At 44.5% G+C, this 27,990-nt stretch overlaps 2 protein-coding genes across 2 annotated transcripts; both read right to left on the bottom strand.

Annotated features, from left to right (window-relative positions):
- Positions 1-213: 213 nt before the first annotated feature.
- Positions 214-9,339, bottom strand: LOC120536496 (tripartite motif-containing protein 16-like). The gene is made up of 6 exons (XM_039764885.1): positions 8,796-9,339; positions 6,319-6,414; positions 5,620-5,853; positions 5,373-5,526; positions 5,210-5,269; positions 214-2,906 (listed from the first exon to the last, which is right to left on the bottom strand). The coding sequence occupies exons 3-6, from the start codon at positions 5,728-5,730 to the stop codon at positions 2,365-2,367; spliced, it is 867 nt and encodes a 288-aa protein (XP_039620819.1). The 5' UTR covers positions 5,731-5,853; positions 6,319-6,414; positions 8,796-9,339; the 3' UTR covers positions 214-2,364.
- An 8,798-nt stretch (positions 9,340-18,137) lies between these two features.
- On the bottom strand, positions 18,138-22,954 carry pagr1 (PAXIP1 associated glutamate-rich protein 1). The gene is made up of 5 exons (XM_039764884.1): positions 22,669-22,954; positions 20,344-20,565; positions 19,353-19,659; positions 19,173-19,261; positions 18,138-18,589 (listed from the first exon to the last, which is right to left on the bottom strand). The coding sequence occupies exons 2-5, from the start codon at positions 20,561-20,563 to the stop codon at positions 18,387-18,389; spliced, it is 819 nt and encodes a 272-aa protein (XP_039620818.1). The 5' UTR covers positions 20,564-20,565; positions 22,669-22,954; the 3' UTR covers positions 18,138-18,386.
- Positions 22,955-27,990: the final 5,036 nt, after the last annotated feature.

The following is a 27,990-nucleotide window of genomic DNA, read 5'->3' as shown; positions in this document are numbered from 1 at the left end:
GAGATCAGACCCCTTTATGGTTCTGACTGACAATATGAATTTTTTTAGTCAGAATTCTGGGGTCACAACTCCAGAAAATGAAAACTCTTATTCTAGACAAAGATCCTTCTCTTACCTTTTATTATATAGATTAATATTATATTAATATTACAAAAATTCCAACTGAAAAGATTACATTTTAATATTACCAAATAACAAAACTAAAGACTGGAAAATAATATAAAAGAATAAAAAAGCAAACCAATAATTGACTAAATCATGTCTGCTAAACTGAAGGTTTAACAAGAAAACTCTAAGGAAAAAACTCTGAAAAGACCACCCAATTACAAAGAAGAGCTGCCTGAAGTGGGACTAAAACCTGAGGAAAGGAGCTGGGAGAAAATGACCAAAAACACAAAAAATAAAAGACAATGGAGTGGGGAGAGGGTTATTAAAAAAAGACAAAACACAAAAAGGACCCAATAACAATGACGCCATTCCAGAACAGTCCTTCTAGAAATATTTCAGCTTCCATTGGCATCAGAGCTGCACCTGTGTCAAGGCTGCTATGTAAATTGGCCATAGTGGTCCAGTGAGTCCACCTGGTGAGGGACATCCACCACTGTGATGGTGATCTGCACCTTAGTAATGCCAGCCAAGTCCAAAGAAATGCAACAGTGGATGGTAAAAAGAAATGGAGTTCAGCGTTCATCCAACTCATAGTGCTGGAGGCTCAGGAACTGCAATGACTGAACAAAGCAGTCAAAAGAAGAGCAACGGGACAAAGAATGGGGCCAAGAAATAAAGCAAAGGCAGTCAAAATGGAGAGCGAGGAAAACCAAATGACAACCCAAAGTCATCTCAAGAGCCCGAGACCAGCGTTGAAAAGAATCACAGATGGTCGTCTGTCATTCGAGTCTCAGATACAAGACAACCCCTTCACCGATCGTCCCTTAATGATGTGACCCCAGAGCAACCAGGGCCCACCTCATGGCAACTCAGATCATCAAATCAAAAACCAGTCTGAAAAGAAATTAAGATATTTGACTCCAATCAGGAAAATACTTATAGCACTGAATTCCCTAAAAACCCCAGGAATGGCACCAAAATCATTTTTACACCACAAGGAAAGCCCAAGAAGAACTCACAACAGGAACAAACACTGAATAGAATGGCAGCCCACCGCAGGACAAACAGACGACAATGTCAGTGTCAGTGTATCGATGGAGTGTGTTTGAAACAATTAATTTACATAAAAATGTACAATAAATACAATAAAACTAAATACAACTAGCGGTAAATTGAAACAAATAAATGACTGAGAGGAGAGAATATCACCGAAAGTCACAGAAAACTAGAGAACAGAACTGCGTCATCAGTCTCATTTTCATAAACAGCTCAATGGAAGTTGACCCCTTAGTGTAATTAGGTAAAGAACTCCACAGATGAGGCGCAGCAGCGGACCCCCTTAGTTTTGGGACAGCAAGAGACCACTGAGCGGTAGATCTGAGCTCTCTGGATGGCTGGTGTACAACACGCAGTTCAGAGCAGACCCAAGAATTGATTTAAAAACCAGCAGTAAAACTGGAAAGTCAGTTCCGAAAGTAATGGGCAGCCAGTGCAAAGAGACTACAATAGGAGCTGCAAACCAAACTTTCTTGCTCCGACCAAAACACAAGCAGCAGCATTCTTCATGCCAATGTGACTTACCCTAAACCTAATAGCAAAGAGGTAGAAATTGGAGAAATCAGAGAAAACTCCACATGGACGCCAGGAGAACATGGAAACTCCACACAAGCAGAGTCCAGGCTGAGTTTGAACTGAGTGTCCTGGAGTGGTGGGGTGGACCTCTAAATGTTGTGCCACCAGACAGAATTACAATGAAACACAGAGAACTGAAGAGCATGGAGCAGTCAATCAGTTCGGACCCCTGACTTAGGTTTTCTGCTTAAGGTTTAATAAATCAAATCAGGAAGGACTGACTCTCATGTCCCGTCTATCTCCACAGCTTTGCTCAATGCTGTCCTTCAGGGTGACTTTCATTTGTAAAGCAATCAGAGAGCGCCACTGTGTGGCCATTGGGAGTACTGCACATAAACCGGGGGTTCAATAACTGAGGGTTCCCAAATGGTAAGGAGTCTTCTGTCTGATGTCCACGGAATGGACATTGGCACACAGTCACATCTCCTCATTGCTTTCCTGATGATGACCCCATTGAAGGATGGAGTCTCCACTGTCCACGGTGGTTCAGGGGGCACGGTGACAGGACAACCAGTGTGTGTGAGTGAGTGAGAAATCGGGACTGGAATTGAGGAACGATGACTTCTAAAATTAGAAGACATCCTATGTGGCAAAAGATATGAAGTGACCTGCCAATGACACTGGTCAGTTGCCAGACCGCTTCAGAGGACAGATTGTTAAGCTGCAATGATTTGCAATCTTAAACCCTGCATAGAGCGGCTCGGTGAAGGAGGCGTTGAACCTGTGCAGGAGGGTCAAGGTGTCTGAGACGCTATAAAACGACAGGGAGCCACCTGGGCAGTCCAGATAGATGCCTATTCTGTGAATGTGGGGGGCGGTGATTTCTATTTTTTTCTTATTGTGCCATGCAAGGCAACTGGACTGAGAGAGGTACAAACTCCAGGACTTGTCATTGTATCCAAGGACACACTCATTACTGTTTCCTTTCCTTCTTATTCCTTTATATGTAACCCCAATCTCGACCTTCTCTCCACTCCACTCGACCTCCCAGTAAAAGCGACCCCCGCGCAGAGCCCTGCTGCACAGAACTTGCGGCCACATGTCAAATCTGTCAGGATGATCAGGATACCGGGTCACCACCCTCTTGTCCGTCACTTTCTTGTTCCTTTCAGACAGGGTAAGCCATTCGTTTGCTGTGTTGATGTCCAGGATGAGAGGACAGCAGTCTGAATGGAGAGAAAATGAATCAAAATGAGTAAAGAAAATCAGGTAACATTTAAATACAAGACATTTGAACTGGTGGGGAGCGGAGAACCAAACACAAACTTCATTTGTGACCTCCGAGGGTCACGTGACTGCTGTGATGTCATTGACTAGTCAAGTCAATCTGAAATCAAGTATGTGTGACGGTGCCAGTCCTGCTCCATGCTCCCTCTTCCCTTTTAGGAGCCTCTCCAACCCAACACTGTCGGTAATGTAACCAGATGAACTGGCAGATGGGGACAAATCACACTGAGCAAGAGGATGGTGGACAGGTGCAACTGTGCTTTTATTAGTACAAAAACAAAATCTACAGCTGTCTCGCCATACCAAGTCTCAGGTTCCCCTACGGCCAGGACACTCATGCTGTCTTATGTGGCGAGCCGTCCATGATCCTGGTCACTCCAGCTCCTCTGAAAAGCTCAACAGGAGGGACTCAAGCCAAGTGACAGCCTCACACCCTGCCAGCTCCTTCCAGCTGCCTGCCTTCGCTCAAGCGAGCCTGCTCTGTCTCTCTCTTGCTCACTCCCACACCGGCTGATTCTCTCCTCCTTCCTTCTTCTTCTTCTTGTCTAACCTCCATTCCTTTTCTCTGATCCTTTTTAATCTCTCTCTCCCTCCTCACTTGCACTTCTCCTATTTATAATGGGGCATTACACAGGTGTGGTGATTAGCAGCTCCCAGCATCAATTGCAGAAACAGGAGATCACGCACCTGTGCAATGCAGTGTGGAAATGCCCATATCATGCCTGGGAACTGCTCTGACCACAGTACCATGCACCCTCCTTAAACCGTGATTATTTATTGAAAAACTGGCCATCCATTTCCAGCCGTGGTCTTGATATATCACAATATAAGATTAATAAAATCTATCTGTCTAACCCTGCCTACCATACCAAATGCTATCTATCTATCTATCTATCTATCTATCTATCTATCTATCTATCTATCTATCTATCTATCTATCTATCTATCTATTATATTGTGCCTTTCACTCTATCTATCTATCTATCTATCTATCTATCTATCTATCTAATCCTGCCTACTATACCAAATACTATCTATCTATCTATCTATCTATCTATCTATCTATCTATCTATCTATCTATCTAATCCTGCCTACTATGCCAAATACTATCTATCTATCTATCTATCTATCTATCTATCTATCTGTTTTCACCTTTTTATACACTTCAAAAGACTCATAATAATCGGGGCTTGTGTGGATAGAGTCTGCGTGTGGTCTTCTATTCTTTTTTTGTGTATTCATTTTAGGGTCCCAAAGTACACCAATCTAATGATGAACTTCTACTCATCCCACAATAAAACACCCATAAATGAAAACCTAATTTGTGAAGAAGCATTTTGACCAGAAGTGAATGGAATATTGCAGAAGAAATACAATACCAAAAGTGTATGATGATAAGTAACTAAGGCTTCACGAAACTAACAAACTTAGTACAAGAGAAGCACAAAATGGAGCCAAGGAGCACAGCAAGAAGCTGATGCCACAACAAAAAATAGTAGTAACACATAAATAGAGATCTTGAAGTAAATGAGTGATTGTGAGGAAATGGACAGCAGATAATAAGGGCACATGAAAGACCAAGAGACAGAATCTTAGTTGTGATTATTTGCTTAGATCATCTCGAACATGAACAGCACTCCATGATGGTACAGAACAGTTACACAAAAGGTCATCTTAAGATTTTAACAATTAGATCACAAGCAGACCCCCATGGCCCTGTAGTTAGGAGATAGTGGGTTGGATGATGGATGGATGGATGAGTCACAAGCAGATGAAGCAAGTCCCTCATTCAGTGCACTCAAGGTAGAGTATTAAGTCATAACCCTTGTGGATTTTAAAGACGCTAAGTGATGTGTTTTGGCTCGCTAACCCCTTGGCTTTACAACACCCTCTAAACAAAAAGACAGAAGTTTGTAACCTGAATCCTCCAGAACGTGTTTAGCTCAAGAACGAGTTCTTCTGTCAAGTCCTTTACTTCATAGTAAAGGCTGGAAACACCTTTTACCACACTACCGTATTATATCACATGACCGATACGATGCCACAGGGCACACCATACGTATGTGATGTGTCTTTCAACTATGCAGCCCCACCATAGCCAGACTCACGACATGACAGTGCGCATACAAACAGCTACACAAAACAGCACCAGCAATGCTGTCACCAGTTAACAGTTTAATTGTAAATCAGAAGAGCCTTTCAGGCTGATTATTCAAACTCATTAGACAAAACAAGGCTTACATTTTAGAAGGTAATTTCTACTTCTCAGGTTCTGCAGAAAATCACCTGGATTGTCGACCCCTGAAGAGAGAAAGAAGCAAAGGAGAATGTGAATCTCCAGCACGTGTGATGAGGGGTACAGCTTTGTCTCCCATCACGGGGTCACCCAGAACATCCCACACACCGCTCTCACTGCTTTTCACAAATTCCCAGCTGCTAATTTCCTCCAAATTCCTTTTAAGATTAGACAGATTTGTCCTCAGAGTCCTAGGAAGGAAATGTCCAGCATCAGGAACCTCAGAGGAGTCTTCAGCAGGGACGTTTAGTGATGGGAACTTCTATATGAAGAGAGAAGAAGGAAGGAGAACATGAGAGTCAAAGGCTTATGAATCACCTGGGCCTGCCGATGTGCTACAGAGTGTCCCTCTTACCTTTATAAACTTGATGTGGTCGTCCATCTTTGAAAGCTCCACCAGTTCAGCATTTGTCTTGTTCAACTCCTCAATCTCCTTCTCCACCTGCTCGATGTGCTCTTCAGTCATTGTCACTTCCCTCGTCTTATAATGGCTAATTACCTCAGTGACCTCTGAATTCAGCCTGTTAATGGACTCATGTATAGACTTGAAGAACTCCTTGTGTTTCTGTATTTCTTAGTATGCAAATTTCTGGAAGGAAGAAGAGAGTAGTAGCTGTTTTAGAGAAGGCATTAAACAAAAAGAATCTGCTGTCTAACTGCCGTGATAACAGACCAGAGAGCTGAAATGGCTAAATGAATAGAAGGACATAGAAGAACTATAACCCAGCACAGTGGACTTCATGACACTAAGGTCCTGACTTTTATTGAATTGTCCACAAAACATACACTATAAAACTTTTAGACGACACTTTTTCAGCTTTACTTTGTCCTTGGCCACTGTGGCCACATATAGAACATTTGGCATGTTTTGAGCACGTTGGCATATAAATGTAATTTTCCATCTTCTTTTCTGAAAGAACCAATGCTGCCGAACATCTACAGATTCTTACTTGGTCATTGTATGGAATGAAATCTTAATGACAGGCTAACGTCTTTTTTGAATCCTCATTTCACTGCTCACTCAACTCCAGTATACTTGTGATAAAATACTAACATGAATCTTCATTTTAGTGTCCTTCAGTTTAGTTACTTTCCTGCTTTTCTCCTGGATTCTCTTGTTTACTTCCTTCATTGTGTTCTGGAGCTGAGTCTGTGGAGACAAAATGGATGGCAGAAATCTGAAGAAGGGGAGAGTAAAGGGAATATAAATCACTGAAAACGCTGCTCATTCATCAAACTACTCAATGCCCTCATCATCTCGTCTCCGTTCCTCCCCATTTATGTGTTGTTTTCCTTTCATTATAATGCAGATGACCTCCACTGTTTCAGAGGTAAAAGAATCAGCAAACTTCATGAACAGAAAATCAAAGCCCCACCTAGAGCGCCGTCTCACCCCTCGTTTGTTTGTCAAGGGGCCTGTCTTCACTTCAAAAAGTCAGTCCCATGAGGCCTTGGTTCCTGTTTATGACTGATGTGCACTGATAATTCCAGACATATCAGGAAACACAGAAGTTCCAAAACACCTTCAACAACAGCCCACTAGAGGGGGAAAAATACCATCAAAGCTCCGTTTGAAATGAACCACCAGGAACTATGGAAGGCCCTCCCATAAACAGGGGCGGGGCCACTTGCCAATCACCACCTGACCCCTTACACGCTGGCGCCACTTCCGGTTCCTGTTCCAAGAACGTCACTTCCAGCTCCGGCTCCAGATGATGTCACTTCCGGTTACCTGTTTCTATTATTACTCAGTTTCTCTTTGCAACTCAACTCGTGCACTTCTGTGATGCCAAAGCTCCATTATTTGCAGCCTTACTCAAGTATACAGGTGGCTGCCCAAACCCTGTTTTGGTGTCAAGGCCTACAGATGATGTAAAGCGACATGACCTTGGACCTCTGAAGGAGATGTTTTCATATCGCTCACCAGGCCAAAACAGTGAAATGGGACGTGGTCTCCTCATCTAACGTTTTCTTTCCCCTCAGCTTTGGACAAAAGCGTCTTTGATCATTTTTGCGTATTTAACTTGTTAGTTGTCAAAAACTACCCAAACCTCAAATGAATCACAAAGATCGACATGTAGACTTAAGGTAAACACCCGTCAGTCCAATTTATGTCACTCTTGTATCTTTAAAACCCTAATGCAGAAATCAAACCGCTCCTTTCAAAGTTTTGGAATAATCTTTTGTTGCTGCGATTTCTAACCAGTTATGCGATAAAGTGTCTTCCTGACAATTGTATTCTTATTTTCATTTGGTATTGTTTGTTTAAACAAATCAGTTTTTCAGATTACAATAGTTCTAGTCATTCCACTTGCAATTTGTTTAGCTTGCATGAATTTACAAAAGGCCAAAAAAGAAAATCATTTTAGTGAGTTGTGCGTTTTGCATATGCTGAACAAAGTTGGGTTATTTCACCCTTTGGAAAAGGCTGACGGTGTTGTCCTTGGCCTTTCATTTTTCTGTGGCTTTACAGAGTCATGAAATCATCGGACATTAGGAATGGGAGTACGTTTTCTGGGAGGTAATCGGTAACGCAGTACCATTAATTAGTCATTTGTAATGGAGGACTCTTCCAGTCACCACGTACCCCAACTCTGGTACAAAGTATTTGTCGTTACTTTATTGTTCACCGCGACTCACACTGACAGCCACAACTCACTTGCGTGATTGTAACAACTCCACACCAGAGCTTCAAACACCTCCACACAGCCGTTCTCCGACTTCCATTCTGAATTTTCAGTGTGTCTTTAACAGAAAAGGAAAGAAATCGAGCAAACTGATTAAGTTCTACCAGTGGGGTTTTGAGCCGCAGGGCTTTGAATTTCAAACAAAAATCTGTTTTGTCCCAAAGAAGACATTTGTGAAGGTCTGATGATAAGGGAGGAGCAGACATCAGTGGCCTTCAAGCACTTGTTGAAGTTCAATTCATTTCTTTGCCTCCACCTCTCCTTCCTCAATTGTAAAGCCTGAGCATCTATTATATAAAGTGTAATTATTTCTACCCCAACCAGAATTCTTCCATCCTGCAGTTGGGTTTCCTAAGCTGGAGCTGCAGCTCGCCTGGCTCAGGTTGCCCAGGGGTGTGACTTGGCACGTCAACTTGGCAGACCTGAGTGTGTTTGTCAGGACTGAAATGCGAGCTCAGTCTGCGTAATGCAAGTTTAACAGGAAAATTCCTTATTAAAAACTGAAAAAGGAACCAGGCTGCAACAAAATCAACAGGCATCAACTGTACAGGACATTTCTAACCGGACACAATAGCTCGTCAATTTAAGAAACAATCAAAAGAATTCCATTACAAGCAAATGAAAGCATAACTGATGACAGACAGGAGACAAATGTGAATGACAATCAGCGACAAAGAAACGTCAAAGCAGACCAACTGTCATTTCCCAGTTTGATGTTGTTGAATACCGGAGATCAGCCGGCTAAGCCCATCGCTGACAAATCTGAATGAACAGAACGAAGGCCCACCATCCATAACTGGCTCCTTTCTCAGTGACTCAGTCCCTACCCCGGGTGACTCCCTACCTTCCTCTCAGACATCTCCTCGCTGAGTATCCTGGTGTCGTGGCCGTTGTGTTCAGTCGCCGCACACATGGAGCAGACGCAGATCTTGTCGGTCCTGCAGTACATCTCCAGTATTTTGTTGTGTTTGGAGCAGATTCTCTCTTTGAAGCCTCTGACCGGCTCCTGCAGTTTGTGTCTCTTGTAGGCTCCAGATCCCTTGTGTTCTTGGAGGTGAAGTTCACAGTAGGAGATCATGCAGGTCAGGCAGGTCTTTGAAGCTTTCCTTTTTCTCCCTGAACAAACATCACAGGCTACGTCAACAGGCCTGGCATTACTCCGAGATGTACCAGCACTGCCTTCCATGTCTCGTAGCTTCTCGCTAATATCTGTCAGTCTCAGGCCTTAGATAAACTGAGGGCCGTTGTGGACCCCTCCTGTATTCAGTCGTTTCCAGTGGCCTGTAACACAGTCGAGACCTCAGTTGTGTCCACAAGTGCAGCTCACCAGCCACGGCGAGCAGGACGACTGATCAACATGGAGGGAAGGATGAGCTGCTGCCTTTAAAGAGGAGCTCCAGTGTCATCCCATGGGTGTCACCGCTGACAAAATGAAAGTGAAAGAGGACATCCCGTGAGGGCATAAAGACACACCTGCTGTCATGGTGTCTGTCACGGTCCACAGTTACCTTTTATTTAATGAAAGGATCTTCATGTTCAGCTTTCTGTCATTCCACTTGTTCTCTGCGATTGAATTGAATTCTCTGTGAATCAGTGAGGTCCGTGGCCGATTGGCATTTTAAATAAATAGTCGGCAGACTCGTGTCTTCAGGAGGGGACGTGGTAGCGTGGTGAGAGCGATGCCCGTGTGGGACGGGAGTGCACAGGTTCAGGAACGCCCAGCACCCCTAACTGACGCTGGACAAGAAAATTGACAAGAAACAAAAAGCGGAGGCTAAATGACGTGAGAAGAAGAGAGGCAGGAGTGTGAGAGCGAGTGAGCGAGGAAAGGAAGCAGATGGACGGGTATGGAGCCCCTAGGAGGAGCGTGTGTGGCCAGTAGCAGGAGCGACCATTGGGCTCAGGAATGGGAGAAGCGGACAGACTGGCAGCGGTACGAGCGGAGCAGGGCTCGGTGGCTCCGTGTGACGGTGGGGACACAGGCCAGGACAAGAAGTTTGTCTGCGTCTGCTGGTGGACTTCTCCCCCTGTCTGCAGGATCCACGAAGAGATAAGACAAGGAGGGCACCGAGGAAAGACGTTTCCTGCCTGCGTTTTAACCTCTGCTTTTAATGATATTTACTGGCATTGTGTTAACCTCCACTTTCCCTTCTTTTATGGGTTATTGATTTCTTTAGGACTTTGCACTGCACTTCTTGGAACCCTTTGTGATTTTTAATAAAAGCACTTGAGCACTTTTCACCATCCCCTTGCTTCATGTGTGTTTGGTCCTCATCTGCCAAGCTCATCCCCGTCAATGGTGTTGGATTCAAGAGGGCCCCAGAACAGAAGAGGGAGCAGGAGGCCGAGCCACAGCGTCACACTCTGACATTGTCACTCAAGTCTGACTATTCAATTAGGATTCAATACAATTTTAACTTTTGTTTTCTCCTAAACTCACCACAGTTCTATGAAAACGGAGCTGAACTCGCCCATACTTTATAGAAGACAAAATGTCAAGTAGGCTTTGTGTAAAATGGATTCCTCCCGCAGTCTTCAGCCCCTCCTGAACTGGTTAAACACGTTGGCACTGAAAGTCAAGTCACGTTTCTCATCCTCTTTGTTTCACATATCAAGAGATTAAAAAAAAAGAAAAAGATTTTCTTCATTATATTGGCTCCCCAATATACAGACCCCCGTGACCCAGTAGTTAGGATATAGCGGGTTGGACAATGGATGGTGTGAACTTGGACCCGGACACAGACAGACGGACATCGTTGGCTCCACCACACACTGTTTATTTACAATACTATTTACAAATTGGACGTGCACAAACCCCAGTGCCTCCAGCACCGATTCCCCCACACAGGCCACACAGTCCTGTGCCTCTTTTCCTCCTGGCCTCCTCCAGTCCTCACTCCAGCTCCGTCCTCTTCCACCCGACTTCTGCCCATGACTGGAGGGAGGCGGCCACTTTTATAGGAACCCGGATGGGCTCCAGCTGCTTCCCGGCAATCTCCCGCGAACACACCCCCGTGTGGCAGAAGTGCCGTCTGGGTGTCCCCTGTCGTCTTCCCCCCGGCACTTCCTGGTGTGGCGGAAGTGCCGTCCGGGTGTCCCCTGTCGTCTTCCCCCCGGCACTTCCGCTATCGTGATAATAAGGCATTGGGGCACCGCCTGGCGGTGGTTACGGGCCCCTACAGGGCTGGGCTTCCAAGCCCTCTACCCGAGGCCTCCAGCATAACCAGGACGGACGCCCCCTCTCGGTCTGGAGGAGACACAAGCCCTCCTCTGGTCCTCCTGGGCGTCCCGTTCATTATTGTACCTGTTGTTAAAGTACCAATGGAAACGCGACTTGATTTTTAAAGGTATAAAGATGAGGTCAACATGGAGATGCAAGGGACGACACTGAAAAGTCCTGTGGGGGATGAAGGACGTCAGGGAGGCGAGTGCACCACCTCTAAGGGGGTCTTTCTATTTATGGTGCATTCAGAAAGTACGCAGACCCCTTCATCCATCCATCCATTTCCTATCCAACCTGCTATATCCTAACTGCAGGGTCTGCTGGAGCCAACACAGGGCACAAGGCAGAAAACAAACCCTGGGCAGGGCGCCAGCCCACCGCAGAGACCCCTTCACTGTCTTCATATTTTGTTATCATTTCAAAGCATTTTATCTCCACATCGAGAGACGCTCAACGCCCCCGAATGGCCAAACAAAAGCAGCATTTGGACATTTTGGATCATTTCTCACAAAACTGAAATCTCACATTGACACCAGTTTTGAGACCCTTAAAGTCTGGCTGAGGTGCGTCCCATTCTATTGATCCTACTTGAGATGTTTCTACGCCTCATTTTGAGTCCACCTGTGATCAGTTTATTTGGTTGGACTGATTGGGAAAGCCCCCCATACATACACACACACCCCTCTGCACCAGGGTGGGCAAAAACGGAGGCATGAGGTCGAAAACCATGTGTGCAGAATTTAGAGGGAGGATTGAGCTGAGGTGCAGGTTTGAGGGAGGCCACGGCAAGTCCTGCAGCATTGAAGGGTCCAAAGAACGCAGCGGCCTCCAGAATTGTTAAATGGAACAAGCAGGGCCCCCCTTGACCATCTTGACCCACGGGAGTGGATGGTCTGCCTGCTCCACAAGGCTTCTTCTCAACTTGGACAACGCTGGCCAGAAGAAGACTCGGGGCACTGGCCGCTGTCAAGGGGGCTTCAACAAAGCCCTGAGTAACACTTGAGTCAGTGGGACATTTCAGCTTTGTGTTTTTAATGCATTTGCAAACCTTTCTAAAATCCTGTTTTCTCTTTTTCATTCCGGGGTATTGAGTGTTTCTTGATGAGGATTTAAAATAAACGAAATGATTTTAGTGCAAGACCGCGATATAAAAAAAATATAAAAACTGAAGGGGTCTGAGCGCATTGTCAAGTGCCTTTCATATCCAGCTGTCTCTCCATTATGCCACTCGGCGCTGTTTTCTGGAAACACACTATTTCCTTTCATCTTTATGCAGACGACTGGCAGGGTTATTCCCCTCTGAAGCCCCCCGGTCCATGCTCTGCCAGCCCCCTGCTTGATTGCCTTATTAACATCAGGAGTTGGCTGGCATAAAGCTTTCTTAATTTTAATGAGAATTGAATGGAAGTCAGGCTGTTTAGACCCAATGGCACCAGCGGGACCCCCGGCATCGACCTCTCCACTGGGGCTCAATATGAGAAATGCAGGATCACAAATTGAGGTGCGAAAATGAATTCTGCTTTAAAACTTGATGGCCATGTGAGCTCAGCGGTAAAAACCTCGCTTCTTCCATTTGAGGCGGCTGTTTGGTCTAAACGCACCCTTGAAGCAGGGATGCCAGCTTTTATAACGTCTCGTCTAGACGACTGCAAAGCGCTTCTTTTTGGAGTTAGCCAGGCCTCCATTGCTCACCAAAACGCCGCTGCTCCATTTTTAACTGGCACAAGTAAGCATGAGCACGTGACCCCGATTGTGGCTTCCCTTCACTGGCTTCCAGTCCGTTTTCGATTCCATTCTAAGACCCTTCTAGTTGTTTTGAAAACCTTTAATGGTTGAGCCCCATTTTATCTGTTGCCCCCTTATGTACCGCCTCGCCCCCTCAGATCAGCAGACCAGACGCTTTAACTCGTTCCTAAGCCACGACGCAAACTCCGAGGTGATCGAGCTTTTTTCAGGAACGATTTGCCGTTGCACGTTAGGCAGAAACTTTACTTGCTGTCTTTAAATCTTATTTATTTGACTCCCTGGCCTTTGACCCCGTGTGAGATGTCGACGGTCTTTGTACTTTTTATTATGAATTTCTTCAGCTCTTATGTGTTTGTTTCTGTTTCTTTTACCCTTTGGTTATTATTGTGTGTCTTATATGTTAGGTTAGCCTTCATTGATTTTAAAGTGCTTTATACATAAATAAATACATATAGTGCCTTTCATGATCTATCTATCTATCTTTTACATGGCGGACAGCCCACCAGAGCCAGCAGGACTTGTAAGCAGTTGTCCTAAACGGCCTCATCGCTGTGACTCAAGTGTCACTCAGTCAAATGAATTTACAGGCGGGCAGAAACCAAAATATGACAAGAGGACAGCGGCAAAGGACATATTTCTTGTGTCTATTTACTGCATTATTTATTCAGTTTTGATCAATGTACTGCTGTGTAGCAAAGTGTTTTTGTGGAAGTTTAAAATGTGGCACTGATTTACAAATATAATACTGTCAGTATAGCTTGTATAGGCCAACGTACCAACAGGACCGGGCAGCTCATTCAGGCCGGGAATCCCAAGTGTCACCCAGCCAGGCCACTCAGTAGACATCAGTCTTCTTGTAGAGGCGCAGACTCAGGAACCAACAGACATCACTTTATTTTGGGAATCTTTGATGAACGAGGAGAGGAGATCGTAGATTCAGCTTTTACACACACATATGTCACTCTTAAATAATTAACCTGTGATAAAGTGTGGAACAACACTTCATAAATGAATAAACCATGTAGTTCTATAATATTTATATCAAAACAGATGTGCAAAAAGCAGTGAACTGTAAAAAGTAGTCACTGTCAGAGGACAGAGATAATGGAGTCCTGAATCTGCCGTCCGTGTCTCGATGGTGACGCTGGATATTCGGCCACAAAGTGTTGGTCAAAAAGACCTCTTTGGATTTCTTCAACAGACTCAAAAAATGTCTCTTGTGCCACAGAATTCTGACAGGCATATTTAAAGCAGTAAACCACAGACGATGAGCTATTTCGTGTCGCCTGTTCAGTCCGTCTGTCACCATAGCGCTAAGGTTTAACTGTCGAAGCGCGAGAGACGCACTTTAAAAATATTTAAAGAAAGTAAAACCAAGACACGTTCAAACTTAGCATGAAATAAAGAACAACAGGCACATTTCAAAACACAAACCATTCAACTTCATTAATAAAAAATATAAAACATTTGGCGTTGCTTATTCGGTCTCTCTGAGGGGAAAATGAAAAAAAAAACGTTAAAAATGTGACCCTATAAGCAACACTTCATTAAAATTTGAAACAAAAACAAATAAATACACAGAATCAAATACCAACACCCTACAACATCCAAATTTAATTCAAAGTACATTATAAACTTTTAAACAATCTCCATATATAAGTTTAATCACAGAAGCGCCAGACTTGCGCACCTCTCATCACTGCGCTCCTGTTTAACTGTCAGAGCGCGAGATGCACGCGAAGTCAAAAAAAATAAAAACCAGAAAAGAGACCCCAAAGGTGGATTTGTGCCCACTGCCGATCAATAACGCCTGCCCGTTTTCCAGTATAATAACATTTTATAATGTCACCATTAGTTTATTTCACTGCTTGCTCTCAGTGTTAGGCCAGGCCACCGGGGAAGCTCCCGCTGGTTGTAAACGACAGTCCGACTCTGCCTGCGTACCAACAGGACTTCCAGTTTAGGACGAATCGCTAGACGAAGCTGACATTACAGTCTGAATCCGCCCCAAATACTTAGCCGATTACCCCGTAAGGTGCGTTTGACGTTAGTAGCCAATTCCTGCTGCTAACGGGTCGCACTTATTTCCTTTGTTTTTAATTGATTCACTTTTTTAAAATCCTAAACCCCACATTGCTACATTTTGCATTAACACGTTATTATTGACCAATAAATACTGAACTGCTTGACGCCAGAAATATGTAGATGGTGTTCAAAGAAAAAGGAAATGAACACGAAATGCAGGAGACGTCTGATGTGTGCACAGTGAGTGCAACCGCGAATTTGAGGTGGTCTTAGGCAGAGCTCCCGGTGGGCTGCAACGGCTTTGGGTGTACTGTAATCATTGTTAGAATTAGAAGGGCTCAATTAACGGGCTCGGCAGTGCAGTGTCTAAGCAGCTCCTTCAATTGGCTGCTCATGCCGTGTGGAGCACTGCGGCGGAGCCACAAGGGCCGTCTGAGTCGGCATTTGCAGGATTGCGCCACTAGATGGCGCTGTTGCTCGCTTCTTTCTTCATTTCTCTGTCGCGAACTCCGCCTCCACGGGTTGTTTTCTGCCTGCAGGTTCTCTCCATTGTTAGCGCGATGTGTTCTCCGCTAGCTGGTCTCACGTTTGTTAAGGGTTTATGGTATCTTTTAAGTGCCCCTTGTAGTCCTGCCGCCAACGGCTTTTCCTCACAGGGCAGTTCTAACATTACATCTATTAGAAGCTCGAACAAAAACCGAGAGATCAAGCAGCCGCAAGTTTCATTGAGGCAGGCCATTCAGCAGTAGGAGAACTGGGGAACAGGTGATGGACTTGTTTCATGTCTAATTCTCGTCAACATCTCAATGAAGGGCTTCACCAACAACATGCCAATGGTGGGCATCGGTCCACTTTTACGGCATCCTTAAAGAGACCCCCACATCCAGAGCCGTCAATTACTCTTCAGTGGGTTTGGTGAACTGGTACTGCTAAACTGGCCAGTTTGGGTGTTCTGTCTGTAATGGCCTGGCTCCACGTCCAGGAGGTATTCCTGTCCTGACCCCCATGATTGCTGGGATGGGCTCCAGCAGCCCTGTGACCCTGCCTGTAGATAAGCAGATTAGGAAGACTGATGGATGTTGGCAGTGCCCGACTGACAACCACCCTGCATTGCGACAGACTGGCAGAAGAGCTGCAGTGACGTCAAATGGACAACCCCACGTTACCACATGCATGGCCCCTGAAGAGGGTCTTTTTTTTATGGTCTTCTCTAAATATTAACAAAGCTTCTTCAAACCTAATAACCTTTTCTGCAGCCCTGCGTTTGTTGTACCAAGCATTGCCCCCTACTGGTCAGGATGAAGTAAAAGACCATATGTGGAGTCAACCATCAATATACAGGAGGTCAACGTGACACTCTGGCAACAGGTTTCATTTCTAAATCATATTTGAGCATCACGAGGAAAGTATTTTGAAACACATCATATGGGGAATTAGGAAAAAAAAAGGTTCAGGGAACAAACAATGAAGGGAAACGAGATGTGGGATACTGCAGCAGGATGTGAGCCTGACGGGGGCACCAAGGACCACAGAGGGAGAGTTCTGGGAGATGTGAACAAAAAGAAGTGGAGCCTTCAGGCCAGTCAGGAAGGCAATGGAATCGAGTCCAGCGTCTCTGACCTCCAGCCCTCAGCTCGACTCCAATATGTGTAAGATTAGGATTGTGGGAGGGGAACCTGACTGAAATAATGACAACTGTCCATTACGCCAATTCCAGGTACTCTTGGGGCTTCAGGATGGAAGTTCTGGATTTCAGAGATAAATATTGGCCTGAATCAGAGGTCTAGTGTGGTGCGTCTTACAAACCTAGTGAGCTATGACATCGTGCCGGCCTTCCACAGATATCAAGCTCTGTTATAACCAAGGAGTTCAGAGATCTTCCACCTAAAGAAGACAGGAAGATCTGCTTATGCTGGTACCAGACAGTGGCATGTTGATTAGTACATGCAAGTAAGATCTTCGGCAGTAAAGACCAGATAAACCTAAAACTCTGCATAACCATCTATTAAACAGGGTCTTTTACTGCTATTGCTGCTTTATAAATTATTATATTAATATCTATACACTGAGGGATTATAGAGGGGTCTTGTTCAGAAAGCGGACACCACTTAGACTGGCTTACCCCCAATACAAACCCTGAACTTAAGGCCAGGTACACCAGGGTCCCTAATCTTAAAATAGTGTAAGGATGCCTAGTCTTAAAGTTAGCCCTGGTGTTTACTTTTGATTTTTGGTGTCCACTTTCTGAAGAAGAGCCTTATAGAGTAGGCATGACTACATTAGAACAGCACCATATATCTGCCTCACATGATACATCAGGCTAGCTATTGTGATGGACTGAACACCACCACCAAGATGGAAGGTCTTCACTTACCTGGCCTGGAGGCCTCAGTTATGGGTGGACAGCTGGAACGGATGGGCATCCTGGCCAGGGCGAGTGCAGCAGAGATGATGGCCGGACATTGAAAGACTGCCTGTATGAAGGTAAATCAGTAATTATCCACACTTTGGTGATAACTGTTTGGGTTGGCTCTAGAGCTTTCCCTGCGCACATTTGGAAACATCTGTGGTCACGGTGGTCAAGTTTGGACCTCCATCAGTCAGTTGCTCGTATTGTAAACATGGCCGCTCCACTCTGCACTTGCACCAATGAAGAGCGCTGAGCTGTTTTTACGGGTAGAAGGAGCACCAGGAGTTAAAATCCTTTTTGCTTCATCCAAATCATGGTATAGACTTGCTCATTGTTCTCATCGGTAGAATGTGAACTTCTCCATCCATTTGTAAATATATAACACAGTTTCTGTAATATGCAAAAAGGATTCTGTGGATTTGGGCCCGTGATATACCTTCAGTCCATAAAAAGTGGATCACTGCTCGCTGCTCTTCTTTGGTGCAAATGTTCACTCTTAGGAAGCAACAGGAGAAACTGACTGGTGATCGAGGTCCAAACTGGGCCACTGTGACTAAAGACACACCGTGTGTCCACATGTGTGGTAAAAGATATGCAGCCAACCCAAAATGAAATTGTTGACTTACCGTTACACACTGTATATATTTTTTTAATTCACTACTAATTAATGTGGCAGCACTTGATTTCGATCCCACATAGCGTAAATGTCTCTAGTGCCCCCTATCTGTAATGTTTAACCTGCAGCCCACGGCACAGAATAACATTACAGTATATGACACAACTTGCAGCTTACATTTAAAACATTTTAATTTACAAAACACAAACATCTAACAGTTCGACGTTTCATATTTACACACTGCCCTCCACAAGAGGTGTCCACAAAGACACAAAGTCCACACAGTTTTACGACTGTCCCCCAGGCCTTTAAACACGCAGCAGCTGAGAGCACACAGGGTACAACCTCAAGAGGTGCCATCACTCCTCGAGAGTCCGAGTCCATTCACTGTCACCCAAAGCCCCAGCTTAGCATTTCAGTACTTGCGCTGCCTCGGGGAGAATATGTCTCCTGGTGCTTTTTTGGGCGTGGAGCCGTCCTTTTCAGGCTCTGGAGGATCCAGTTTGAAGAGATCGTGTCCCGTTCGCAGGATCTGCTCCTCTATCTTTTTGTGTCTCTTCATGTCTGACAGGACCTTATCAAGACGGGCCTCTCTTCGCTGAGAGCGGACTGACGAACCTGGAACAAGAGAAGATGATCTTTAGCGAGAGAAAACAGATGCGCAGAGACGAGATGTGGAAGAGATGTTCACTTCACCTCCTCCTGTCACGATGTAATCTTTCTCTGGCTCATTTGGGAACCACATGAGGGATTCGTTTCTTTTATCTTTGTGTTAAGTTAAGATCGTTCTGATGGTTCCAAAAATATTTTGTTCTCTTGCAGATTCCGCCAATTATATTCTGGCTTTTTGTACTGTTGCTTGTTTTTTTGCTACTACATGTCAAGCTTAAGGTTGGCATTGCACATTTTCTGGTTGTCCAACATTTTGGATTTTTAAAAATGGAAGAAAACCTTTCAAGGTGTTAGCAGTGTGTTTGCTTAGAATTTCTACGTTCATCTTCACCTTGATTTTTAGTGTTGTGTATTGGGATTTGTATAATCTGACCTTCATATTGACCTTTAACTACTTTTTTTATTCTGATTTTTGTCACATCCGTCCCTTTGTCCTATTTTTCCTTTACCGCAGCCAAAACTCCATCCTAGGTTGAACACCTCTAGTCACTAAACAAGATGTGAGAAAAGCTAAATGCAATGCACTCACCTGGAGTTCTCCTTCGATCCAGGAATGAGTTTTTTGGAGTGCTTGGCACAGGCTCGTCATCAAAGTCAAACTCTGTTGGACTGGGAGCCCTGCCAAAAGCAAAATGGGAAAGCATGACCATAAATTCACATATCAGCCCACAGTGGTCTCACCAGCCCCAGCTTAACTCTGTGAACTGACCTCTCCCTATTCCGAGCCTCTCGCTCCTGCCTCTCCCGCTCTTCCTCAGAATCTTCGCTACCACTACTCATGCCATCTGGGTCAGGCTCTGGGGTTGGGGGTCTTCGAGGGAGGATTTCCATTTCTAGCTGAGGGACGTCTCCCTTTGAGATCATGTCATAAAGTCGCTTAATTTCAGAAACTGGGGGCATCCATTCCACAGGATCAGAGATTTCATCATCACTACAGGGCAGGCACCAGTCATCATCATTTTCTTCATCGGCTTCCTCAGTCTGATCTTGTTGGTCGTCTTCTCGTTCATCTGCCTCTAAAGATTAGAAATTATTTCAGTACCAATTGAGGACAATGCTAAGTTACCGTATTTTAAGGTACACACACTACAAGACCCCTAGTCGGAAAGTCTGTCACACTTAAAGGATTTGGTCACCTTGACCACAACTAGAATTCACAGCATATGACAGCTTACACCACTGCTTCACGACTTCTTAGTTTCAAACTTTCTATTGTAAGCTAATCACATTTTCCCAGCCAATTATTGTTGCCTGACAGCACCAGTGACCGAATGAATATTTCCCAGGAATGGTGAGTCCAACCACACTCTCTGCTCATCATTTTCCATTCTGTTATGTTACAACAAACACGACAAACCTTTCTTCTGTTTGCTCAGTCTAAAAACAATCGCTTTCGTTCTTTCTTTGAGACCATATTGTATGTATTTTAATTCTAGGGGTGGGCTAAATCATTTTCAACTCTTAAACACGCAGCAGTCCACTCTTACAAGTGAAAAGAAAAATCAAACCGGTTTTGATTTTTTTTCACGAGGAATCATAAATCACTGTTACCGAGTCTGTGGAGATGTCACACGGCATGAGTGGCAGTGACAAGCACACTCCACAACTCAAAAAGATTATGGAAATGAAGGCCACAAACGGAAAATATCTGTTAAAGTCGTGTAGTGCAACAATGGCCTAAGTAGCACAGCATGACCAACCTCTCTCCTGCTCATCAGACTCCTCTCCAGCCTTCATTCCTTTCTCTTTTTCCCCTTCCTCCTCATTCTCCTCTTCCTCCTGCTCTTCTCTCTCTGCCTCGTCTTTCTTCTCTCCTGATTGTTCTTCAGGCTGATCCTCTTTCTTAGTGTCTTCAGTCTCAACAGCTAAAGACTCCAGACCCTCCTGGACTTCACTGGTTGAGGCCTCCATTGACTGCATTCCTACACAAAAAAGAGAGATAGAAGAAACAAGAGAGTCATGAAAAAGTTTTGAGCCTGAAACTTAAAAAGTGAATCAAAATGCTAAAGATAACTTCCTATTTGCTACAGTAAAAAAATTCCAAGTTACTCTCACCTGTGTTTGGTATGTGTGTGTCGCTTGTTTCAGAATCAAGTCAACAAGGATGACGAAAACCACAAAGCCAAGTACTGTGCTCTTACTGAATTTCTAGCACTGAAGAACAACACGCCTTCAGGGATTATTTCTCGCCTAATCGAGACCAGACCCCATCATTCACCACAATACATGACATGGACTACAGAATTCTGCCTTGACAGGACATCTCCAGAAGTTTACTCACAAGGCATTCAACATCAATAACAGAATACTGTCACCATTTAGCGGAATGCAATGGAGAACTGAAGTGCGACGTTGTGCAAGATAGCAGACAGTTTGGCTCAGTTCAGTCTTTAGCTCAAAAAACATTAAACATAAGCAAAGTCTGTGCACATAGACCGCTCATAAGGTTTACTCTTCAAATGCAGCATAGTCACATCCAGTGTTCCAAGGACTTAATGGATTTAGACTGGGGCTTCATATCTGGAGATGTACAATTAAAAATTTCACATTGAATAAAGTGGACTGCCCATGTTCACAGATTCCTCAGATGCCTCTGTATCAATAGCCGTCATTCATCAATAAGTGCTAAAAACACATGGATTCAGGAGTACTCTGACAAAATATTATAAAGCAACGCAATACGCAGTTACATCCACAAATGACACTTGTATAGGTTCTGTGCAAGAAGGAAGCCGTGTATTAACAGTGTCCAGAAGCATCATTAACGTCTCTGAGCTCAGAGGCATCTGAGATGGACCATTACACAGTGGTAATGTATTCTTTGGCGAGACAAATCAATATGTTGGGTCTTTTTTTGGGGAAAATGCATGCCATGTTCTCCAGACTGTCACCAGGTACAAGTCCAGAAGATAGCATCTGTGATTCTATGGGGCTGTGAGAGTGCCTTAGCCAAGGGTAACTTGTACTTTGTGAATGCATCATTAATGCCAAAAAGTACGTACAGGTTTTGCAGCAACATATGCTGCCTTCAACATGATATCTCTTCTATGGACACCCATGTATATTTCAGCAAGACAATGCAAAACCACATTCTGTGTGCATTACAAAAGCATGGCTGCTTAGGAAGAGGGTGCAGGTGTTTGTCTGGCCTGTCCTCAATTCAGAATGTGTGGTAAATTCTGAAAAGCAAAATACAACAACCCCATACTGTTGGACACCTTGTTTGCAAGAACAATGGGACAACATAATACCTGAAAGACTCCATAAACTGCTGGTGTCTTCAGAGTCTAAACGAAAGTACTGTGGAAGGCACGGCAACGTTACAAAGTGGTCTAAACTTTTTTTTTTGCAACATGTTGCTAATATCAAAATCACAATTTTATTTTCAGAAAAAAATATGTTTCATTAGTTTTAACATCAAACAATGGACTCTTAAATCGTTTTCAGATCAAAGATCAATATCAATCGCTGCTTTGTTTAATTTGCATTTTTCTAAAACGTTGGATTTTACATATATATTTAAAGTTGTATTATTACTTAAGCTTGACAATGCGTCACCTGCAGTGTTTTCTTACCTGTCACGAACTGACTCAAGGTGATAAAAAGGAGAACATAGCAGAATGATCAGCAGAAACGTTTCAAAACGAGCATTCAATGGCAGAACCTGCCCTGCACACAAAACAGAAGCTGGTGTAGGATGACAGTTGCCATTGACTTCCGCGGAGAATTGATATTAAAGGATCAGCGGGTCTGAAAACGGATGAATGGATGGAAGCGATACGGATTACAGTGAAACTTGCATGTTCGCTGTATTGCCTGATGTTAAAATGATCACGCAGGCTCCCCAGTCGGAGAGATGTTACGTGTTAACAGCACAATAACAAACACTGACGCGACAAAAACCAAAATGAACTCCGCGGTCGAGTCTATCCTGGGCGCTGGTACAAGGCTACTGTACAGCAGTACTGTGTGCTATTAAGAATACCGAGAAAGCCTCTACCCATTAATCGATCTGTCAACCATACCTGCACAGGTGGCCGCTGCAACGTCGAGTCAGTCCTGCAGCCCAAAGCTCCGCTCGTCTCGGCGGCAACAGTGTCTGCAGACAGCCAGTGACGTGTCTTCGCGGACCTCCTCCGCTTCTTCTCGAAGTTTACGCCACAGCGTCTATGGGCGACATTAGCTTATAAAAGAAACGCTAAAATGAGCGCACGAAGACTGAGCACAAAATGCAAGGAGGAGCAGCGAAAGCGGCACGGCACTCCAGCAGCAAGTCAAATTTCCGCCATTTCTCCCGACACGCCCTGCGCGCTAAAGAGGCGGGAGTTACTTCAAGTGGGCGGGGTGAGTGAGCCGAAGCGGAGGCGGGGCTGCATTGAATTGGGCGTGGTGAGCGGGCAGATGAGGAGGAGGCGGCCTCGAAGGGTATTGGGGGAGATGGCGAGACTGACGTGAATGATGCGGGGCTGTTATGAAAAGGGCGCCTCAAGATGGATACCGGCACCACTAGGCATCGTGCGCCTGTGTAGGTCTGCATACAATACACGTTTAAAACGCAATTAAGCCGTGCGACGTTAACAGATGTTTATCCTGCACGAGCGTGCTTTGTTATGGACGGCCGTGGTCTTTATGTTAACAAACACAGGGCCTCCACTAAATCATCCCAGTTTACTTTAACATTGTTAGTAACAGTGTGGGCCTCTTGAGGCCTGACATGGGGAAATGCACTGAATCTGAATGAATATCATATTTTACAAATTATAAATTAGCACAGAGACCTTCTGATTTCATGAAGCCCCTGATGCACACACCATTCTTGTGCTGATGTTGCTTCCAGAGTCAGTCTGTTGTGAGTGATGCTACAGGGAAGTGGCCATTTTTACGCACTTGAGCACCCACTCTTTAAGTTTACTTGCCTTCCACTGCCAAAGGGGCCGAGTCTAATAAATCCACAAAAATTCCTAAAATCCTGTTTTCACTTTGTCATTTTGTGTTACTGAGTGTTGATGAATTGAAGCAATTTCAGCACAATTTCCAAAAATCAGGAATCAAACCAAGTCCAAGAGCAAGGAAGCGTCAATGCTACCCACTGTGCTCTCCACAAAATGGAAATTATAAAAAGTAATGCTGAATGAATCACAAACAGGAATACAGCATTTTGTATTAACTGCATTCTGTGCTTCTCCCCCCAGTTGCCACCACGCTTGAAGAGTGTAATCTGATTGTAACTGTTTATAAAGAAACACAAAAGGTAATTACCGCACAAGGATTTTGCTTTACTATTGTCATATTTTGAGTATGACAGTCTGTTACTCAGGCATGGGGCTTTATAGGGACAGAAAATTCAAAAAGCCCTTTGAACAATGTGAGGTACTGTACACATGAGGCACAAGTGGATGTGAAGATGAAGAACGCATCAATGAGCCTTAGTAACAAATCTAATCTCACCATGCATAATCACTAAGTATGTGGAAAAAGGGGGATCAGATCTATTAAGAAGTGCATTTATTTCCACAGTATTATGGCATCATTCTCATCTGAATATGTTTAGTACAAAGACATCCACTCGTCCTCCTCCTTCTTCTAAAGCTTTCCCACATTCACACGGGGTCGCCATATTGCACCTGCCTCCTCCATTCTCTTCACCCAACACCTGCACCACATCTCCTTCAGGTCTCCCTATACACCATCCACTTACTCTTTGGTTGTCGTCTTCTCCTCGCACCTTTCTTCTATTTTGAGATTTCCCAATCTTTTAACTGTACACCCCGATTGTCCCATTCCTGATCTTCTCAAGCTTCGTTGCTCCGTGCATTCTTCTCAACATTCTCATTGCTGTAGACTCCAACTTCCTTCAATGTACCTTTTTAATGGCTCTGGATTCTGATCCATACAGCAATGGCAGTCTGACTGCAGTCTTGGTACACTTCACTCTAGCTCAGATGCTTTGGTCACATAACACAAATACCTTTCTCCAATCGGACATAATTCTTTGGTTTGTTTTTACATCTAGCAATTCACTCCAAGATCATTTCATTAAAATCTAGTTCTAGAATTAAACACTAAGGTCTTAGTGTCCAGTCTCTCAGAGGAATCTCATCAGTCAGTTTGGCTTTGGTGATGTGACAAGTGTGATTGTGAGATGCACGAGAGTCACCTTCAAAGACAGAAAGTATAAAACTGGAGATGAGGTAAGAAAGGCATCTTGAAAAATAATGACAAGAGTCGGAGAAGCGGGTTTTATGAAAACTCACTTGAGAGATGGAGCGGCGGTAAAGAGACGTCGATACACATGCAAATACAGAGGAAAGACACTGAAAGTACACATAGGGCAAAAGACAGCAAATATTTTAAAATGATTCTATTATCTATCTTTGACAGGTACTGTAGTTAGTTAGTATGTTTGAGTGTGTATATATTATATATATATATCTATATATATAATTCACTAAGGCAAGACAACCATGGAAAGCACGCCGGAAGGGGCATGAATTCACTAAGGCGCCGACAAGTGAGACACCTATGGCGCACGCAGGAAGGAGCCACGCCCACCAACTCCAAGACCATTGGATACGACGACAACTCACAGAGCCACACCCACCAACTCAGACGCGACGACACAGAAAAACCGGCGTCATTTATATTCGTTTGTCATAGAGGTCACATGCAGCTCCGACCCACGTTGACTGTTAATAGAGGCATGTTTTTCGCGGAGGTGAATCGCCATATGCGGCGTGTAAAACTGTTTGCGAGGGGTATCCCATAGGATCCTTAAAACGTTCCTTTACAACTGAGGTTAAAACACAATGAAGTGAGCAGTCTTTAAAAAACGAGTTTTCGGTTACGACGCACGACCGCGTGCACCATAGCAAACTGTTTTACACGCTACATACAGCAATTCGCATCCGCGACAAACATGCGTCTCCTTAGATACTCCTGCACTTTGTACACACCGCCCTCCCACTGTGGTCGGGTGTCTTGGTGGATTATATATAGAACGGCAGCCAAAACCGCACAGAGCAATGAAAAGTCTACATGAGTCACAGGTGCATCTGGACTGTACAAAGACGACAAGGACTCGAGTGACGAGTTGGAGGTGGGCACATGAGCAGGCAGTGTATACTGAATGAGAAACCAGCAGACTAGCATGACTGAGGGAGCGGAGTGGACGTCCTTCTCCTCTCCTCCCATTCCACCCTGAGCGCCGCACGGACGATTGTGTGTTGGTTCGTTCCGTGCATTGGTTAAAACCCAATGAAGGAAGCAGTCTTTAAAAACCAATAAGCCCTGTGCCTCTGTTTCATTACCGTCTCACCTGCTTCACCAATGCAGGCCCCGCAACAGGCGATCCGGCGTCGTTCCCATGACCCGCGGGCAGCCAACCGGGTAACCAAAGTCTTTGGGTTCAGGGGGGAGTATGGTTACAAAGCTGAAACTTAAAGGAATTGACAGAAGGGCACCACCAGGTGTGGAGCCTTTCGCTTCATTTGACTCAACACAGGAAACCTCACCCGGCCCGACACAGACAGGATTGACAGATTGATAGCTCTTTCTCGATTCTGTGGGTGGTGGTGCATGGCAGTTCTTAGTTGATGGAGCGATTTGGCTGGTTATTTCTGAAAACGAACGAGACTCCCGCCTGCTAAATAGTTACACGACCCAACAGCGGTCGGCCTCCAAATTCTTAGAGGGACAAGTGGCTTTCAGCCACGTGAGATTGAGCATTAACAGGTCTGTGATGCACTTGTATGTCCGGTACTGCACGCGCGCTACACTGAATGGATCAACGTGTGTCTACCCGGCGCGGGGAGGCATGGGTAAGCCGTTGAACCCCATTCGTGATGGAGACCGTGGCTTCCAATTGTTCCCCACGAACGAGAAATTCCCAGTACGTGCGGGTCATACGCTCGCACTGATTACGTCCCTGCCCTTTGTAACCCCCCATGGTCGGGTGACTTGGTGGATTATATATATATATAAAAAGCAGCCGGAACCGCAAAGAACAATGAAAACTCAACGTGGAAACCGACTGAGGCGGTGTTTGGAAAATTGGCAGTCAACGTGACTCACAGGTGCGTGTGGACTGTACACGGGTAGGGAGTTGGGGACGGGCACATAAGCGGGCAGTGCGTACTGAACGAGCGCCGTTTGGAAGGAGAAAGCGCGACGGCGCTCCTCCGGTTATCAGTCACGGACAATTGTATGTTGGTTCGTAGCGTGCATTGTTGCAATGTTACTTTTCTTGGTGGTTTATTAAATTACGAATTTTTCAAATGTTTACTTTTTCCTCTGTGCTTAAAAATCATTTAAAAAGCGGCCTGATTATGCAGCGTATGCTACGCCGCGGGTTGGCTAGTATATATATATATATATATATATATATATATATATATATATATATATATACACACTGTATGTGTATACAGTGTGTATATACGCTGTGAAAGCCCGTGCTGTAAAAAGCTTGGGGTCCTAGAAACTATTGAAATCATCAGAAAAAAAACTGAAATGTACAGATGTCAGGTAATTGAAAGGAATCCTAGGAGGATTCGTTTTGCTGATGTGCTCACATCACTTGTGCATTAGCAGCTGAGCGACTTTGTCTTACTTCGGAGGTTTCATTTTGCCGACATGGTCGCCTTGCTTGTGTATTAGCGGCGAGAGGAAAAGAAAAAGGAATACCGTTTTGCCAATGTGTTTGCCTCGCTTCTGTTTTAGCGGCTAAGCAAATGACTCTTTCTTCGGAGATGGAGCCCTCACCCCGACTTCACCTCTCACTTCCCAACCGGACAGACAGACAAACACAATTCCACGCATAGACGTTTATATATAAGATATTTCTCTCCCCTAGCTTCTCTAGATGTTGTCATTATTTGTTGTAGTCAATAATTTGGGAATACCTGTGTATAGATCACAATGAATGGTGACAATATGAGCCAAGAAGCACAACAGTTATCTATTATAAACTAACAGGGGTATCCAGCACTGCCCATGTTGGCAGTTCACTCCAGCCTCTGCATCATCCAGGACTAATGTGGATCTTGTAGACAGACAGAAAAGAAAAACCTTCTAAACACCCACAGTGGGTTAACAATCTTAACAGTTCACTACCACTACCCAATGCACTGAGCCCACCTGGTGTTTTACCTATCTGCCCTTTATTGGAATGTACCACTCAACTCATGAGGTGGCATCACAGCCCAATATTAAACTACAAGCATACACATTATCCATGTCACCTACACAAAATAAATTCCTGCTTAAATTTTACAAAGCATGACGTTAAAACTCAGTTCAGGTACCTGTCCAATTCAAAGAGCCATCTTTCACAAACTTTTTCTTTCAAC

This window comes from Polypterus senegalus, chromosome 10, assembly GCF_016835505.1.
Source record: "Polypterus senegalus isolate Bchr_013 chromosome 10, ASM1683550v1, whole genome shotgun sequence".
Lineage (NCBI taxonomy): Eukaryota > Metazoa > Chordata > Cladistia > Polypteriformes > Polypteridae > Polypterus > Polypterus senegalus.
This window is presented reverse-complemented; position numbering and strand designations above follow the sequence as displayed.